Here is an 18,189-nt window from a genome sequence, read left to right on the forward strand (position 1 = left end):
GCCTAGTTTGGAGGCCTCTGGGCTCTTTAGGGCTCAGAGGGAGTACATAATGTGCCAAAGAGGCAAAGCATGGACTCATGAAAATCCTGTTTGTAGGGTCGACTCAGTGTTGATTTCGGCCTGCCATGGCGTGGAGTCTTCCAGTGCTTCATGACGTTCAACTTCCTCATCCCGAATGGCCTTATGGTGCTTAGGGTACATTCACAACAGGTCTTGGAGTAGTGATCCAACTCCAGGACAGACATTTGTTTGTGAAAGTGCCTACATGGTTTAACTTTAATCTCTATAGTTTTTGAAAGGGACATCCCTTTACATACTGGTTAGACAAATTTCTTTAGGGAAAAATTAGGGGAGAAACACAATAGATGGCTCTGTAGCTGCATCTGCAGGCGTGGAAAGAAAGTAACTGACGTCAGTGCGCATAAGTGGTGCCCATATAAAACTGCATGTCACTTTCAGAGTGGAAAATCATTGCTGCGGAGCCGTGCTATGCCACCTACCGGCACGCAGGGGTACCAATAAAGATTTTCCGGATCCAGCTTGACGCCAGGAGAATATTCAAAAGGTGAGGAATCTGCAGTTATAAGTTTAGAAGTCTCTATCAGAAAACAAAGTTTCCATTGTTTATTATAATTTTAATATGGCCTTTCTATGATATTGACTTTGTCAATACAGATGGACTTTAAAGTGCTCCAGAATTTGCAAAGCCAAAAGCGGCTACCACCATGGAGAGGGGCAGCACTGGACATTGCAACAGGAAAACATCCCGAGCGTCACAAGGCCGGTGTATGGCATACCAGGAAGGATTCACATGGAGGGTGGAAGGGGGAAGCCATGGCAAGGAAAACATACAGGGCATCACTTAGGCCACTATCGGGCACCTGGTACACCCGGAGGGCTTTGGCTGAAAGCTGGAGAGAAATGGGGTAAGCCAGGAGGACCATAGTAAAAAGTACGAGGGCACTCTAAAACCCAAAAAATGCATACCCATTAAGTGCTAAGCAAGTAACAAGATTTTTAAAAAAATTAAAAGTAGTTCCATGACATCAACATTGGAAGGCTACCCCTGGCAAATTGAAAGCATCAACAAAGAAGCTATGATCTAGAAGAAGGACAGAGAATATTGAGAAAAGCCACCAATAGAAAGCAGAAAACTAAGATTGACATGAAAGCCGATTAATCACGAGCAATGGCTGACACTGTTTTACTGCATTTAATCCTTTCGGCGACAAACAGCTTGAGCTGTCTATAGTGAGGCCTACATCCTTCCTATGAGTCATGGAGAAAATTCAAGTGATTGACAGGAGACAAGGGACGTAGTTTGTAGTGTCGGAAAAGAAATGCATGTGGGTAGATCCACCTACAACACAGTGTTTTCAGCCAAAAATACTTAATTGAAATTCTTGCTAATAAAGAACAGTGCCTTTAAAATAATTCAAAAACATGAAATAAAAATGAAAGGTGAAGAACTACAATGTCCCTGGCAGTTGCCAGTAATGCATAATAGCTTCCTCTCCAACATCTTTAAGCAGTGTACAAATGAGCAAAAAGGAGCAGGAACACTTATCAGTGAACTGGGAGGGAGCATATGGGTCAATCCACAAAACAAGTGGATGCAGTATACTTCAGCCTTGGCCCCGTTCCTTCTGACCCACAAAAGTGTATTTAGGTTTTCCCACATGTTTCTGTGAACTTAGTTGTTCAACACAGAGCCAAATGAACAGATTAACAACGTCACTGTCTTGTACTCAACAGCAATGCTGTGAGACAGTGACGGCTAGAAGGGAATAGTCTAATCCCACAGAGCAATCTCATCTATAAACACCACAAAGAACCAATTACGGAGTATAAAAATGATTGCTGATACATTACTTGAAACCTTTTCAACGCTGTATTTGAATAACTAATAATGAAAAAGAAAATATAAAGAATTCAAAATAAACAGTGCTATGACCTCCATTACACAAAATCTATGTCTCACATTTCTTGAACAAAAATGAATTTCAAGTACCCAAGAATCTTTAGAGAGAGATAACCCAATACACTCCTAACTCAATTTGGACATGGCTTTGAAACTAAAATGAGTTATTCACATGTCATCTGTTAGAGGACACCACAAAGATAATCATTTACTCATTGATTATTTACAAATTTTATTACTGTGTAATGGATTACTTACAAATGACCTTTTGTACACAAACTGGATAATTCCTTTCAATTTGAAATCAAAATGTATCACCTGCAAGCTATCCTGTTGAGAAATCCATTGCACTGCAAGGGTTCTCAAGAACAAGTTTAAAAAAGTAACTATGCATGTACATTTCTTTAGACTACTTGAATAGTAGCCAGACTACAAATAATGAAATACTGTAATGGCTTCCTGTTGGTAGCTGACAAAGATGAGATGCTTGTCTGAACTCTTCTTGCCTCGCATTGTTGATGGGAAAGTTAAGCTTTATTCTGGAATGTCGATGACCAAGTCATCGTCATCATCGCCATCCAGCGGGTCATCTCCACTGCCTTCTCCTGTGTCGCTGAACATCTGTTGTGGGACGGTACTAAGGATGGTGGGGGGTGGCAGTTTAGGCGATGAGAGTCCACTCAGATTAGCCCCTGCTCTTGGGTACGGTAGCCCTCCAACAGCCATCTCTGAGTGAGAAGATGAGGTCAGTGGCATCTGGGGAGGAAGGAAGATAGCAAAGTTAGGAAGTAGTGTTGTCAGTGAGCAAACATCTGCATACACCACACACCGACCATGAATGAGGCAAGCACAGCACATCAGCCCTCTTAGCCGGGCACTTAAATCCAAAACATTAACTTACAAACCTCTGCTACAATAACACAGAGACCTTGTGAGAAATATGTGTTGAACTATACCAGCATTTATCAAAACTAACCTACTGCTGACCTAAAATACTGGCATGCCTTTCCACCGCCCACAAGTCCCAGACGAAGAGTTTGTCTTTCAACACTGACCAAGTATTACCCTCCATCAACAGTGAACTATTGTCTATGTGGACTTGCTTATAAGCTACTTTCAGAATTCATATTCTGTTGATCTATGTATCTGATGTTGACAATTTCCTTTTTTCACACAAGTGACTCTCACCTATTCTTGACACAAATATACTTTTGGCTACTGGCCTACCATCATTGATGGCCTAATTATTTTTCAATAATAACAATAATGACCTATTATTGCCTTACTGCCTTCAATAGTTATCGGTGACTAACCTTTAAAAAACTTGATGGTCAGAAGTAAAGGTCAATATCAGATGAAAAACAATAATATATGTGGTTCTCAAAGACAAACATAACTTTGTTGACTAAAGAGCTGGATTAAGGGATGTACAGCAAATTGCTCTGAGGATGCTGTGGTCACAATGTCATATCACAAAATGTTGAGTCAAGTGGCTCCGGTATTTTTTTTAAAAGTATACAATGCATACTATTAAGGTCACAGTGCTCTCTTTTCTCACTCAAAACTTAAATAAAGCTTTAAAAAAAAACTTTGTTGACAGCAACTTAAAAGTAGTTAATTTGCTGCTCCGGTCAACAGTTAAGTCAGTGTGAAAAGTACAAAAGAAGCAGGCAATGGAAATGAAACCTCAGCTGTAGACAAATGTTGACAGTAGGATAATGTTGACAGCAAATACAGAGACAATCAATATTTATGGTAATTCAACAGCAGGTTATTGTCATCAATGGTTGAAAAAAATGAAACTTTTATTGGAGTTGCACTCTTTAGGTTTGGCCACTAGGTTATTATCACAGATTTTTCAGTTTGAGACTATTTGAGACTGACATACTGTGGGTCATTCGCAATCCAGTGGTTGGATTTGAATGGCACAAAGGCTTTTCAATACAAGAAGCAGGGACTATCTCACACAGGGTGGATGCCATCCTTAGACTGTATTTCCTTGACTGTGTTCCCCCAGTGGTTCTCGAAGCATGACAGTGTATAAAAAAATTGTGTGATGTCACTTCTCTTCACTGGGCAAGTTAGAGTGGGTGATGTTACTCCCGAATAGTCCCACGCAGCAAAACTATTGATACAGGTAAGAAAACGTTTCTTTTTATAATGTGCTCTTTCAACAGATTCACAAGCTGTGCTTCATTGCCAAAGCACTGTCCCCAGTCTTACTGCAGCAAACATGAAAAGTGAGTGGTAGCAAAAAGATTATCCAATATCATTCGCCCTAAAGTGGTCTTACACGTTGACTGTTAAAGGTTTAGTGAATGTATGCACAGATGGTATGGTTGCAGCGTTACAACTTAATAAGAGCGAGACTGACAACTGCCAATGAAGGCCACGGAAATGTGTTGGCCACCTAATAGCAATTCAATGGCCAATCCATTGTGGAAGTCTACATGTTATGGTTATGTTACCCATGGATTATACAAACCCACCACGATTTTGCAGCATGAATTTGCAAATGTTGTGGCAGAATAAAACACATTTTGAGGCACACAATTTCGTTTTTGGAGCATTTAATAGAGTTTTATTTTGTTCTGATTTATTAGTATTGAACAGTTTTCAGCACCATACAAAGATGCAAGCTATTCCCAGAAAATACTGCCCTTCTTAGAATCATATAAAGAATAACTTCAAAGGTTTTTGCTATCTATCCATCCCTGCTACTGAGTTTTGGCCACTAAGATTTAGCAGCAAGAAACCTTGTAGCTTAATGCTGTGAAGTCACCACTCTCGCCTCCCAGCTTGTATTGCATTAGATTAAATGTCAGAAACCCTATGTGGCAGGAAACTGTCTACGGGCCTCAAACTATTGACTTCCACCACTGGTTTTATACACCTGCTGACATGGGAAAGCCCAGGAACACATATCCTCCTGGAAAACATCAGCTACTTAGGTCAGGCACACAATACTGATGCATCACAGAGATGGGAAGAATGGAGTGAAAGGCTCTCTGATATAACTAATAGGTAGACAAATGAATGTGCAACTATATGGAAGGAGAAAGAGAGGGATACAGACAGTCTCAAAATAGATTCAGATAAGCTGAAAGAGGTCAACAGAAGCACTCAATTGAGCTCGAAAGAAACTGCAAAATGATTAGACCCTTATGATGGTACCATGGTGAAAGGGAACTCCATTTCTCCTTTTAGCTGCCTTCTCCAGTCTAAACGTTAATTTCCACTGATACATTCCTCATTTGTTTCCAGAGTGACGGTGATCATGGCTGACCATTGAATCCAAGCCGAAACCAAAACAAATCCCTGGCAAAGACCAGAAATCTACCATCAACCCCGACAAGAAAGACACGGTTCTGTTGTTTATCATTTCCCATTGTATGTCTGATGTAAACAGAGCACATCAGGAAAGATAACCTATACTTCCTGCAATTACCTAAAATAAATTCACTCCAACACTGTCTCTCCCTCCTCGTACATTTCATTTTTATTACAGAATATGGTGGGAAAATATGAAAGTTCTCTTCTACCCTAGTATGGCCTAGTCTAAGATTGCCAAATAGGTGGCACATTATCTGAGGGGGCTGTAAACCATATGCTTGCCTTTCCTCTTCCCACTAGCCTCTGTCAGAGACTATGTGGAAGCGCAGTTCTGCTTTTCGTAAGGTATTTTCAACATTATTTGCCCCTGCTATTGCATCCTGAATTAACTCCAACAGATGTCAACAAGACACTCACACTCAATAGTGGTTGGTGAACTCTGAAAATGGTGGGTTGGTTTTGCCTGACTCATATTCGACCATGCGAGTGAAGCAAGAACACAACTCTTTCCTGTACACCCTTACAACGACATGGCGGTATCCAAAGTAGGACAACCTGGAAGATGTGGTGTTATCAGTGTGCACATAGCACTTGTAGATGATCTCTAAAAGAAAGGCTGAGTTGGGAGTAGGAATGATGCCCTTTGGCAGAACAGTTAATGGTACGGGTGAATAGAGTATGTATGACCTTTGGACTTGTACTAAGGACTGTGGGACTGCCTGGCATCCTAGTTAAAAGAAAAAGTTTTTTTAAATGGAAGAAAGCATACCGTACTTTGTAGGGCAGAACATGGAGAATGCATACCAAGATAGCAACAGCAGCTCAAGATGGGCGCAGTGTAATAAGAAAACAGAAAACATGGCTGACAGCCGAAAAAGAAATCCGGTTACGTTTTCAAATTTCCTAAGCTTGGGTCAAGCCTGGCTGTCTACCATGTTAAATCAAAAATATGTGGTCATGCTCTTGCTACACACCACTTCAGTTGACGGGACTTTTAATACATTTACCAGAATTAATCTAAAAAAAAAATCCTATGTTCCTGTGAATCTTATTTTCCTATTATTATTCTCTCCCCGCATAATGAACACTATGAATAGAAAATAAATATTCATTATCACGTTTGATATCTTAACAGCAGTCAGATGTGTACAAGTGTTTACTGTATGCATCTTACCCTGGCGAGCAGAGGAGGTTAGCTGTCCACAGTATGAAACGCAGTCTATTGTGGCTGCCTCTCTCTGTCTCCCTCGAGCAGATATGACAGCATGAAGGAGGGAGGTGAGGCCATGTCTCTGAAGCCCGTCAAATCAGCAAGGGGAGAAGAATCGTAATTTGCCCTGAATGAGGCTGCCAGTGCTGAGTCTGGCTGTCTCTCAAAATGATGCGCTTATGGAAAGGTCTGAGGGCAGCATGCGCTGATGTAGAGCACGTACAGCCATGGCATGAAAGAAGCATGTTTTAAAAAAAAAAATGAAAATACAATGTAAAACAACATTTACTGCGGTTGTTTTATCAGAACTTACGGGCATAGCGCTTTTCAGCTTATCTTTTGAGAAATATCACGATTCTCAAAATCCTGGATGGTCTGATTATGTAGTATATGACATAAATAACCAGTGAACCTTACCAATGTTGTTCATGCTATCTATGTAATACATGACAGCGTGTGTAGCATTCAAATATCTCACATGCAGTGGCTATAGGGGATCTTCTTGAAGGGGTGTGCAAAGAAAGAGTGTAACTCACTGGTTTCAGTCACATGGGAAATGGATACAACTTTAGAAAGGGCCTCGGAGGAGCGTGCAATACTACTGTACTTGTGTAACATTAGCCCTTGAATCGCGTGAAGTAAAAGTAATCATGAAAGCTAATTTCAGAGCATGTTTGGGAGAAGAGCCATGCATTTGGCTCAAATGGAGACTCCAGAAAATGTGTTTGGACAGTAGGATGTTACGACGTAGGTGATGGCTATGGTGTGTGCGCAAAAAAGCCTTGAGGCTCCTCAGAAATACCTGTAGAAACAGAAAAGGTCAGTTGGTGTCTCTGCTGTTAATGTGCCCTGATCTATCAGACAAATAGCCCAGATTGGCTGCAGGCTTAAGTGGCTAACTAGGAAATAAAGCAGAGTATTGACGTATGTTTGCTACTGAAGAAGGAGCCTATGGGTTTTCCAAGGAATCATCCAACAAGCCGGTTAGTGACTGTGCATTAGTGGGAACCCTACATTCCTTACGATTTCCAAACAGTGCTGAGGAAGGTTTATGCAATCAGCCTCTAAAGCTTCAGGAGGCAATCTGCCAAGTCCATTATTTGGGGTCTAGCTATCTTGCTTGGTGGCTACTTCTTATGCCAAGACACAGGAGCACTAATCCGGTCTGAACAAGGATGCCTGACCCACATAGGTGCAGTCATGATAAGCATTATGTTGTATTACGTGCTATAAGAAAACTTGTTAAGGGAGTGGAGTCTGGCGGGTCAAACAAGCATATGCAAAAATCCCACACCAACCATTCAACTGGCCACTGCAACTTCATCCTGGCGCTAGGGACTCTGAAATCTAGGGCCTAGTGTACTATTATTCTATTAGCAAAAAGTAGTCACAAATTGTGCGCCAAGTGGAATAGCACTTTGCAAATCAACCGATGTATTAATAGTTTGGTTTACAAAATACCGAAACAGTTGCAGAATTATATAATTAATATTCTTTAGGGAGATTGCAATTTGCGTCCTCTGTGATTAGCTGAAACCATTGCAATGGTGACCTGTAAATCACAGCATGTCACTATTCCTATGACTGCATAAAACAGCTCATGTTCCTTAAGGCAATCAGTGCTACTTAAAAAAAATATATATATAGTTTTTCCTTTTGGAAAACTTCAGGGAGAGAAGGCAGTGGTTCTCTGGGCCACTGCCTTCTCCGCCTCCTAGGGTGCCAGCATGATTCCCAGAGGGGGAGGAGTTCTAGAGGGATTACTTAGTTTTAAATCACTTGCTTCCCCAAATCGGGGGTCAGTAACTCATCAATCGCCTGCAACTGCAATTGTGGCTGTTAGGCAGTTTTACTATGTTCTTGATCACCCACAGAAAAATGTGCTGAGTCTGTCTTGGGACAGGTAATGAATTTGTAACAGCTAGCTTTTTGAGGTCAAGCATTGTTTGAAGATGTCCGTCAGGTACAACTTTAACTAAAGTGTTAACCTGAAATGCTTTCAGTGCTAGAGTAATTGTGTGCAAAACCAAAGGGGATGATGGACGGAGTGTTGAACATTGCAAGCACTCACCCCCAGTCAACTGATCTGGGTTTATCCATCATCATTCTTTAGCTCACTCCGCCACCCCAGTTCAGACATGGCCATATGCAAATCAGCCTGACCCTGTGCCTCATGGGAACAGTCCGCCTGAACTGCCAAGCCATTTCTTCCCTGGACCGGAAACAAGGATCCTGGGACTGGTTTCTGGCTAATCAGCCATCATCAGCCAGGATAGCTTGAATCCAGTGGCAAAGTGAGCAAGGGACCCACGTCTGGGCAAACGCTGCCAACTTAGGGCGAACAAAGTAAAACCAAAGGAGATGATGGACAGATTGTTGAACATTGCAAGCACTCACCCCCAGTCAACTGATTTGGGTTTAATCCATCATCATTCTTTAGCTCACTCCGCCACCACAGTTCAGACATGGCAATATGCAAAGTAATTGTGTGCAGCATCCCCCGAGTGATGCAGAGTGGAACTATCATCAGGGGCTGTGCTCTCATAACTGTATTGGAAGGATGTAGTGACTTTTACTGGTTTGGGGGTGGAGGTGGGGGAATTGGTGTGGAGGCTAATGGTTACAAGAAATGTCAACAGTATTGCGGGTCAGCTCGGAAAGATCCAATAAATCATGGAGGAGAATTAGGGGGTCTGAAAGTGGCGGGGGCAAATCCATAGTTCCGTAGACCCCACTGAAGGGGCGAATCGTGGGACAATCCACGATATGAACATGATCACAGGGCGCATGATTGCATTGCCAGCAGACAGAGTGATGGAGCAACCTGCCACCTGAAGCCATGCAGGGGTCCAGTGCCAGCCCTAAAGGATCTTAAAAAGACGGAGCTTCATCCGTGCCGTCCAGACTCCCCGTTCCAGGGCCTCCAGAAGTGCTGCCCATTCCTCCTCATCATCATATTCCACTTACAGACAAGTCTGCCAGGTCACCCTGAGGCTAGTCAATTGTGGCTGGAAGTAAAGGTGGCGAATCAGGAGATTGCAACCCAAGTATTAGGTTAAGAGGCCACCGGGGAACAGATGATGTTCCAGAGTTGGGGACCCAGTTTGATCAGCAGGCAATGACGTAGTTGTGTATAGCGCCACTGTTGAGTATGCAACAGGCCACATTTGTCCCTTGGAATGTCAAAGGACTTGAATTCACCACCGGAGATCAGGTGTATAAGAGTCAGGAAACTAGCTCTGCCCAGGGGCCCTAATCAAGCATGCTCCCCCTCCATGCAGATACCAGTATTGTTCCAGAGGGAAGCTTTGTCATTGAGCAGCGCGTCCACCAAAAAGAGTTTGTGATCCCGCATTTAAGGCAGCGTACATGGCTTTCAGCAGGGGGTTGGGGCCAGCGGTGGCAGGCCTGGAAGATAGAGGGCCTGTAGTCCTAACAAGGCTTCCTGGAGTCTACGTTCAATTACAACCCATAACGGGGGTCTTGGACCTGGGGGTGCCTATATGCCATTTGCTCCAAATGTAGGGTTAGACAGCAATGCTCCACAGAAGGAAGGCCCAAGGGGTGCTGATCTATGGGAGATAAACATCCAAATTGCTACGCGAGGTGTCACTGAACCCCAGATGAAGGTCTTAATGGTCTTTTCTAACTGATGGAGGGATGAGGGGGGTAATAATTGGGCAAGCATGCCCAACACATATGTGAATTTGGGGAGGAAAACCATTTTTTACCACTTGAGTCTGTCCCCAGAGAAAGAGATTCAGGTGGGACCACTTTATTAAGTTCAATCACATTGGCTCCATAAGTGGGCCAAGGTTATCCAGCACTATGTGCTCCAGGTCCCTGTTAACTAGGGTGCCCAGATACCTGAAGTGGGAATTCTTTCACTGGAATGGGTAACTGGCAGTGGCGGCACAGGTGGTGATCGGTGACAGCAGCATGGCCACGCTATTTTCTCAGTTCACCTTGTAACCGGATATTGCTGCAAAAGCCTCATTGACCCCCAGCACCACAGGGATGGAGGAGGGTTAGGTCGATAAAAAGAGTAAGATGTAATCTGCGTATAAATACAGTGTTGAGAGACCTCCGGGCGTGGGCATAACTATGACCTGATCCGAGTGGCGCAAGGATGCATCTAAAGACTCCATCGAAAGGAGAAATAGCAGTGGGGGGCAGAGTGGGCAACCATGATGGGTACCCCTGCGGACTGGAAAGGGATCAGAAAGAAAGTCCCCACAAATGATCTGTGTCGAGGGGAGTCGTAGAGCCATCTCACTCTGGAGACAAAGTCGTCACCAAGGCCAAATTTCCACAGGGTGGCAAACTGGTAGTCCCATTCTATCCGGTCAAAGGTCTTCTCAGCGTCCATCAACAGCGTGAAGGCCTCACCTGGAAGGTCCGCTGCGAGCCAGACTGCTTGAGCTAACTTGCGAAAAGGGTTGCATGATGCGTGACTTGTGGCAAACCCCACTTGTGAATGATGAACAAGAGAGGGCAGGACTTGCACCAGGCCGGCAGTTAGAATGCTGACATCTCCATTGAGCAGGGATATGTAGCGATAACTGCCACAAAGGAAGTTTGGGGTGGACCAAAATCTGCACCCTGTTCGATAGTAAACCCAAGGAGCCCGAGAAATCAGCCTCAGTGAATGCCTCATGGAGAAGATCCACAACCTCAGATTTGGTCTACTTGTAGAACTCTGCCAGGAAGCCGTCCTCACCTGGGGCTTTGAGATAGGGTATATCCAAGATGACCTATTCTATCTCCTCTTTGGTGATCACGGCCTGAAGCAGCGGTCTGTCGTCCTCTGAGAGGCATAGAAAGCGAATACCATCCAGGAAGGCATTCTGCTGCGTTGGTCCCTGGGCAATCTCCGGGGAGTGCCCTGCAGTAAGATGCAAACGTGTTTGCGATTTCCTGCAGCTTGGTGACCAGCGCCCCCAAGTCAGTGATTATAGTGTGGAATGGCTATTCCTGCCTCCCTCTGCCTGAGCTGCGCCGCCAGGAGCCATCCATCCTCCTCTGCCTGTTCATAGTGCCAGAACATCAACCTCTGAAGAGCATACTGGGCTTAGAGAGTATTGAGATTCATGCGTGCCTTCTCAAAACTGCACTTGGTAATAGCAGAAGGGTGGGCTGTGTAAGCGCGTGTAAGGCAGGCTATATCCGTTACCAGCACCTTCTGATGCTCCTCCCTGTGCCTGTTGGGAAAGGGCAGCGTCCCTCATCAGCTGCTCCCTGGTGGTCACCTTCGCTTCTGCCCACAATGTCAGGGCAGAGTCAATAGAGCCATCATTGTGCTCCTGATAGGTATGCACATGGGTTTTAAGCTGGTTCTTGCCCACCGGGTGTTTGTAGTGGGACAATTTGAGATGCCAGGGTTTGCGAATTGGCCGTGAAAAACCCAGATCAGCCCGTAGGGCTACAGTGCGTGGTCCAAAAGTGCACCCTCCAGTATTAAAGTCTCACGGAAATCGGGAAGCAAGGCGTGGGTCATCAGGGAAAAAAATCCAACCATGATTACGTGCCAATCATGTGTATTGCCAGAGCCTCGGATGCAAGAGACGCCATACGTCTCAAAGGCCATGATCAGCCCCAAGATCTCCTAGGAGGGCTCTATTGCAAATTATTGGATAAGTCAATTGGACCAGTGCGATACAAGACTGCATCTCGGACCGGGATCCAATTCCCGCATATCAGGATGTTAGCCGTATCTATCTCAGACAATACATGGGTGAGTTGAAGAAGAAGGCGCTCTTTGGACCCATGGGCGCATATCCTGAACCTTTGCATAGTACATACCAATTAATCTTTAGTTTAGAGAACACATAGAGACCCTCCAATCAACCCAGGCCGTAAGCACTACATGGGGCAAAGTATTTCGAATCAAGTTGGCTACGCCAATTTTCTGGGGTGCTGGTAAGCCATCTGCAACTCGCAGAGGACAGCAACTGTGTATGTCATTGCCCAACAAATCCTGCCGGAGCTTCTCAGCTTCTGTCTTGTGAGGTGTGTCTTCTGAAGTAGAGCTATATCCGTATAGTTGGAATTGAGATAGATGCACACTTTTTTACGTTTGATGTGTAAGATCACTGACGTTCAAGGAAAGAATGCATAAAGACTTGTGCACGGACATGAAGATGGCAAAAACCAAGGGGGGAGTTCAAGGGTTGTGAATGATGTTGGGCGGGTACAGAGGTTAGTCAGATCCCTCAGGCAGTCTACAGGATGTTTAAATGGCGGACGAGAAAAAACAGAAGAAGAGAGAGGAGAGAGCAATAGAAAGAACACACAAAAAAGAGAAGAAGACTAACCGAATACCCAAGAGAGATGTAAAAAAAAAAAGGGAAAACCGAAAAGATGGAGGGGGAGAATGGAGAAAGGAACACACATTAAGGAGGAAAAGAAAAGAACAATGCACAAATAAACACAATGCTATGCTAACCAAAAAACAACCATGCAATCAAGTGCACTGCACTATGTGTTCTATCACAGGAGTAGGCGGGTCCACACCTGATGGGCCGTCGCTTCCAGAAATCCCCAGGACCAAGTGGTCATGAAGTGGTCATGAGGAAATGTGGGTGGGTGGGGGGGGTGGAACAGCCCCCCCCCTCCCGCAAAAAACCCACAATAATTCAGGACATTGGCAATGGCAAAAATCAGAGGGTGGGTGACCAATGACATGAAAGGGAGAGGTCTACTCCAATTACGAGCTAAGTGGAAGATCAATTGAGGAGAAGACAGGACACACTGTATCAGCACTAAAAGGTGGGTGGGGGGGGTAATGGAGCCATGTGAATCATAACCTCATTGGGTATACTTTAGGGAGTGAAGGAAGGGCGTGTGTACTGAGTTGTTTGTGTCATAGTCTGTAAACAGTGCGGCCAAGTGGAGCACAACATAGCATGGTATTCTGATGGAGGGAGGTGGAGGGGAAGTGGATGTTTGTTTCTGCCGAATCACCTATGGGCGGGCTCGAGTATCAAACATTCGATATTGAACAACAATAAACAAATAAGTCAAAGACAGCCAGGGAGAAAGATGACCCCATCAATAACAAACATGCAATCTACTATACTTCGTCTGCAAGCCAGGGGAATCTTGAGGGATCAATATTTGCGTCCAATACAGCAGCAATCAGACTGCAGGCAGGATCAGCTTAAGTGGTGAGGGGGATTTGCCAAGCCCTATGTCCTGCGTGTGTTCTACCACCTCTTTTAATATCTTCTTCTTGCCACATTGCATGCAATGATTTTTGCCCTGGTGCCAGGGCCCCCGTGAATATGTTTCAGAGCTCCTCAGGACAAGAAGATACCACTCAATGACAGAGTGATCAGGAGGGCCTTGGGAAGTGTCCATAGCCCCTTCATTTAGTCCACCTAAAAAGGCCTGCAAATTCCCTGGATTAAAAAAGTTCTTGGATTTGCCGTCCATGGTAATTCACATGCGTGCCGGCTCGAAGAGGTTAAAATTGATGTCCCATTTGTGAAGGAGTGTCCGGAAGGTGAGGAAAGGCTTTCTCTGATCGCTTGTCTCTTGGAAAGGTCTGCTGCCACTTGGATCTTGTGACCATTAAAGTCTTAGGGCCTATGAGACCTTGCCACTGTCAGGATCTGACGTACCTGCTCATGCTGAGGCTGGTCGTGGCCTTATTCTATGCGTTCTTTGCATCTCAATCGGAGGAGAAAAGGCAATCCCAAGGAGGGTTGGCAAGAAGTCACTAGGAAAGCCTCCGACATCTGTGCCCTCTGCTTTCTCAAAGCTCCCAAAGAAGCATACATTATCCCTGCAGCTTCAGGCCTCATGGTCCACAATTTTGACGTGCAAATCCCGAAGTTCCAGGTCCTTGTCTGGAAGGATGTTGACCTGGATTTGAGAAAGGACAAGCGGTGGTCCAAAGTCTCCACCTTGTCATGGAAACCAGAGATCTCAGCACGGATCGACTTCAATTCAGTGGTGAGTGCCATAATTTTCGCGTCCTACTTCTCCAGCCTATGACCCACCGAAGTTACATCTTTCAGGATCAGGTACATTGTGGTCTCCAACGATCCTTGCGAAGGTGATGAAGGTTAAGTTTGGGAGACAATCTCTGTAATGAGCAGCTGCCTTGTCGGTTTCCCAGACGCCATCCTGGGCCGGCGTGCAGTTGATCCTTGGCAATGGACAATATCCAGGTGTGGACAGTCTGTGTCTCCACGTCCTAGGCAGGGTACGTCAGGGGATGTCAATTTAGTGCAGGTCTCTTTGGCGGTATCCAACTGTGCCTGAAAGGGCAGACCAGTGGTAAACCAGGATACCAAGGTTTATCAGCAATACCTTGGGCCCTCTGGGAATGAGTGGGACATGTGCTGGTGGATACTACAAGCCAGCAGTTGCATTGGAGCAGAGAATCTATGTCCCCTCTGGGGAGGAATGCCGCATTATGTACGAGGGTCAGACTGCATCCAGTTGCAAGCACTCCCTTCCAAACCGTTTCCTCAGGTATCCACTGCTGCTGGTGTTGCTAGGCCCTTCGGAAGAGATGGACCAGTGTGAGCGCAGGTGGCCTGGAAGCCCAAGCAGCCTATGCCCCCTAACGAAGAATGTCAAAAAACAGTGGTGTCAGGCCCTTGGTGTGTTGAAAGGGGCAGACTGCACACAGGTCATGAGCTCTCACTCTTGTGGGGGACCAGCTACACACCACGTGGGTGATCCGTGTGGGAGTGAATGGTTCCATTTTGCACTCACTAGCTCAGTTGTAGGAAATTCTTGGCCACTGAGGCGTGGCTGTGATGCAAGAGGTGGTGAAATAGTGTCGTTTAACCTCTCTTTCTAGCCCTTGGGGCAGGCAGTTTGCTGCTACTACTGGCTTCTGTTCTAGCAACTGCAGAATTAAAGAGAAAAGAGACAGAGTCCTGCATCCTCTCACATGCTGCCGAAGTGTTGATGGCCTTCACTCAGCAAAGACCCTGGGACCTGAATCGTGCAGCTGCACAGACGCAGTATGAGACCAGACCTAGGCATTGCCGTCTGGGTATTAGTGTGCCAGGGTCTGTTCACTAATGCCCTGTGGAAATTTTCTCTGTGAACCATGATTTTCCTGGTTAATTGCTAGAACGAGCTCTCTATTCTCCTACAGCTCTAACCCCAGGCTTTAAAGCTTAATGTACTGATGAGGGACAGGTCACTGTTGGCTTCCTCTTCTGTTGCGTTTTTCTACAAACTCTGGGCCAGGGATAGTTGGAGATGCAATAGTTCCATCAATTTCAAGGCCACCCATAGAAATGGTACTGGGCCACTCAGGAGCCAACTGACAGCCCTTCAGGATTGCCTTCAGAAATGAAGGGTTTACAGGGGCTGAGAGTAGCTGTTCTGTATAAAGCACACTAATGTTTTTCAGGTGCAGTAGGGTCAGAGAAAAAAGTTAGACAAATACTTAAATAAACAGATGTTTTTGCCACTAACGTTGTCCAGCTGTTGATTGATTGGAGTGTCTTAATAAAAAAAAAAACATATTTCATCTTTTGACTGCCTCTTGTGGTTACTTTAATATATACACAGGGATTAACTTAACATTGATTTGTACTGACGAGTAGCTATCCAAGGTGATGAAACACCGCTCCGTGCGGCATGACAAAGAATGCCACCTCTCAACACCAACTGTCAAATGGCCACAATCACGTAACTGAAGGAGGCAGCATTATCATCATGGCTATTATTCTCAGTCCTTCCCCAGCCCCTCAGGATTGCAGAGGGCTGAAAATGGCTGCGGATGCACCACTCCGTGCGGTTCAACAGTTGACGTTGCCTCACGATGTATGCTGGGCCTTCTGCAATGAGGTCGGGAGACTACATGCCCAACGGCGCTCAGCAGAGCATGTATATTACCCTAAGGGCAGCTCTGTGCATTCCTTGCACAGGCAGACACACACCCAGCAATCGTGGCAGCGGAAGACCGCCGGTTATCAGCATTTTTCTCCCAGGGTCTCCCGGTGCAATGGAACTCCTATTTCAGGTGGCCATCTTGGTCAGTGGCCTGTGCGCCCCCTGCCCCCTCCTGGTCGTAAAACAAAAGCACTTGAAGTGCCACGTCAACGTAAGAAGTAGTAATGCCCAGTGACTTCATCACAGGTCTCACTGTCAGAAACCAAGTCATCCAGCTAAGGGGACTAGTGTTCTGAAATGCCCTTCACAGGTGGAGCTGCCACTTTTTTCAATGTTGGCACTGGCTCTCAAAATCATCATTTATGACGTATAGATCAGAGACAACTCTCGAAGATTAACCGTGGAGCACAACAGCCACTGTTAGCGGATGCCCTGAAACTACAGAAACAAGGTCGCTTTCACCAATCAATCATCCAGGTATGGGTACACATGCATATTTTTGAACTGCATATGTGCTTCCTCTACTGATAAGCATTTTGTAAACATCCTTGGTACCAAATAGATTTAGAAGCTTAAAACCAGACACGACAATATTTTCTACATACCATAAATTTGAAGATGTTTGCACTGCTTTTGATACATCAGAAGTTGACGTGTTGGAAGTTGCACATCACCAGAACCTTGTCTCATTTGACCACTTCCATCTTCGCTTCCTTAATCTTACTTACAATGACTTATTCATGCCCCTCCTCATCACCATCTTTAAAACTCAATTTAAGAGCCACCTCAGCAATCTCCTTCTATTATTTTGTTATCCTTCCCCTTGATTTTCTCCCTCTATCAATTATGACAAGAGGGGCGTGGCCAAGATGGCAGCAAGGTAGGACGCTTTGCTCTGTCGCCAGCCCGTAGCAACATGTTAGCCACATCCACAAGTCATGGCATGCATGGAGCACCCGGAATCTGGAATCTGGACCCAGGCAATGTTGGCAAAACCAGAGCGGCCCGGTCTCTCTGCGAGAGTCCGGTACCGAGACACAGGGCGACAACGTCACGACTGGGAGAAGATGGCGGCCCGAAACGATAGGTCGGAGACCGGTCCTGCCCGCAACAACAGATCAGGCTGAGTGCCCTGCTTGCAGAGCAGCTGACGGGCGGCAAAGGGTCCCGAGGGCCAGCACTGAGCAGGGTGAATCGGCGGAGTCGAGAAATAGCGGAGAAGGGGCCGTACCCGGATGTGCGGCTGGAGTTCGCCATTGCCTGGGCAGAGCACCTACTGGCGGCCTAGCACAAGCCCCAGGAGCACTCCCTGAAACCAAGCGGAGCTGTCATATTCAACACCAGAGTCATGGTCATGCCCCCCCCCCCCGACGTGAGGATAACTAATGGGCGGATAGAGGAGGCACAGGCAATCTGACCGGAGTGCTGGCAGGGAGGGAGGCTAGCACGGGAGAAAGACAGTGACATGGCCCTCTCAGCTGCGCGTCTATCAGAGAGTGACTCCCCAGGGAAGGGGTCCCTCCCCCGTCGCGGTAGATAACAAGCAGAGACACGCCTGGTGCCCATACCTGGGCCTTGGGACACGAGCAGTCAGAAGAAGGGAGGCAGACGGCAGCAAGGCCAGCGCACACTCCTACCCTGCGACAGCCGCGGCGGCCAAGGCTGCGAAAAGCGCTTCGGAAGTGGGACACCTGCATGCCCCATCAAAGTGAATTAAGTCCCCACATCGACCCTCCCAGCTGGCGTGTTGTAAAGAACAGTGATCATCACTAGTGGTAAACGCCAGATAAAAGTGGCAGTAACACTCCCCTTGACTGGGAGGCCGGAGATGTGCCGAGGCCTCGAGGGGGGGTAGGGGGGG

General features: G+C 45.9%; 1 protein-coding gene across 2 annotated transcripts in view; it reads right to left on the minus strand.

The window, feature by feature from the left end:
* Positions 1-2,136: 2,136 nt before the first annotated feature.
* Positions 2,137-18,189, minus strand: part of INO80E (INO80 complex subunit E) — a 173,636-nt gene continuing 157,583 nt past the window's right edge. For both annotated transcript variants that reach the window (XM_085618782.1, XM_085618781.1), the window contains one exon: positions 2,137-2,677. In XM_085618782.1, coding sequence (XP_085474908.1) covers positions 2,456-2,677 — 222 coding nt within the window. In that variant the 3' untranslated portion in view covers positions 2,137-2,455. The remainder of the gene's footprint in view (positions 2,678-18,189) is intronic.

The sequence above is a fragment of the Triturus cristatus genome, chromosome 7, assembly GCF_964204655.1.
Source record: "Triturus cristatus chromosome 7, aTriCri1.1, whole genome shotgun sequence".
Taxonomy (NCBI): Eukaryota; Metazoa; Chordata; class Amphibia; order Caudata; family Salamandridae; genus Triturus; species Triturus cristatus.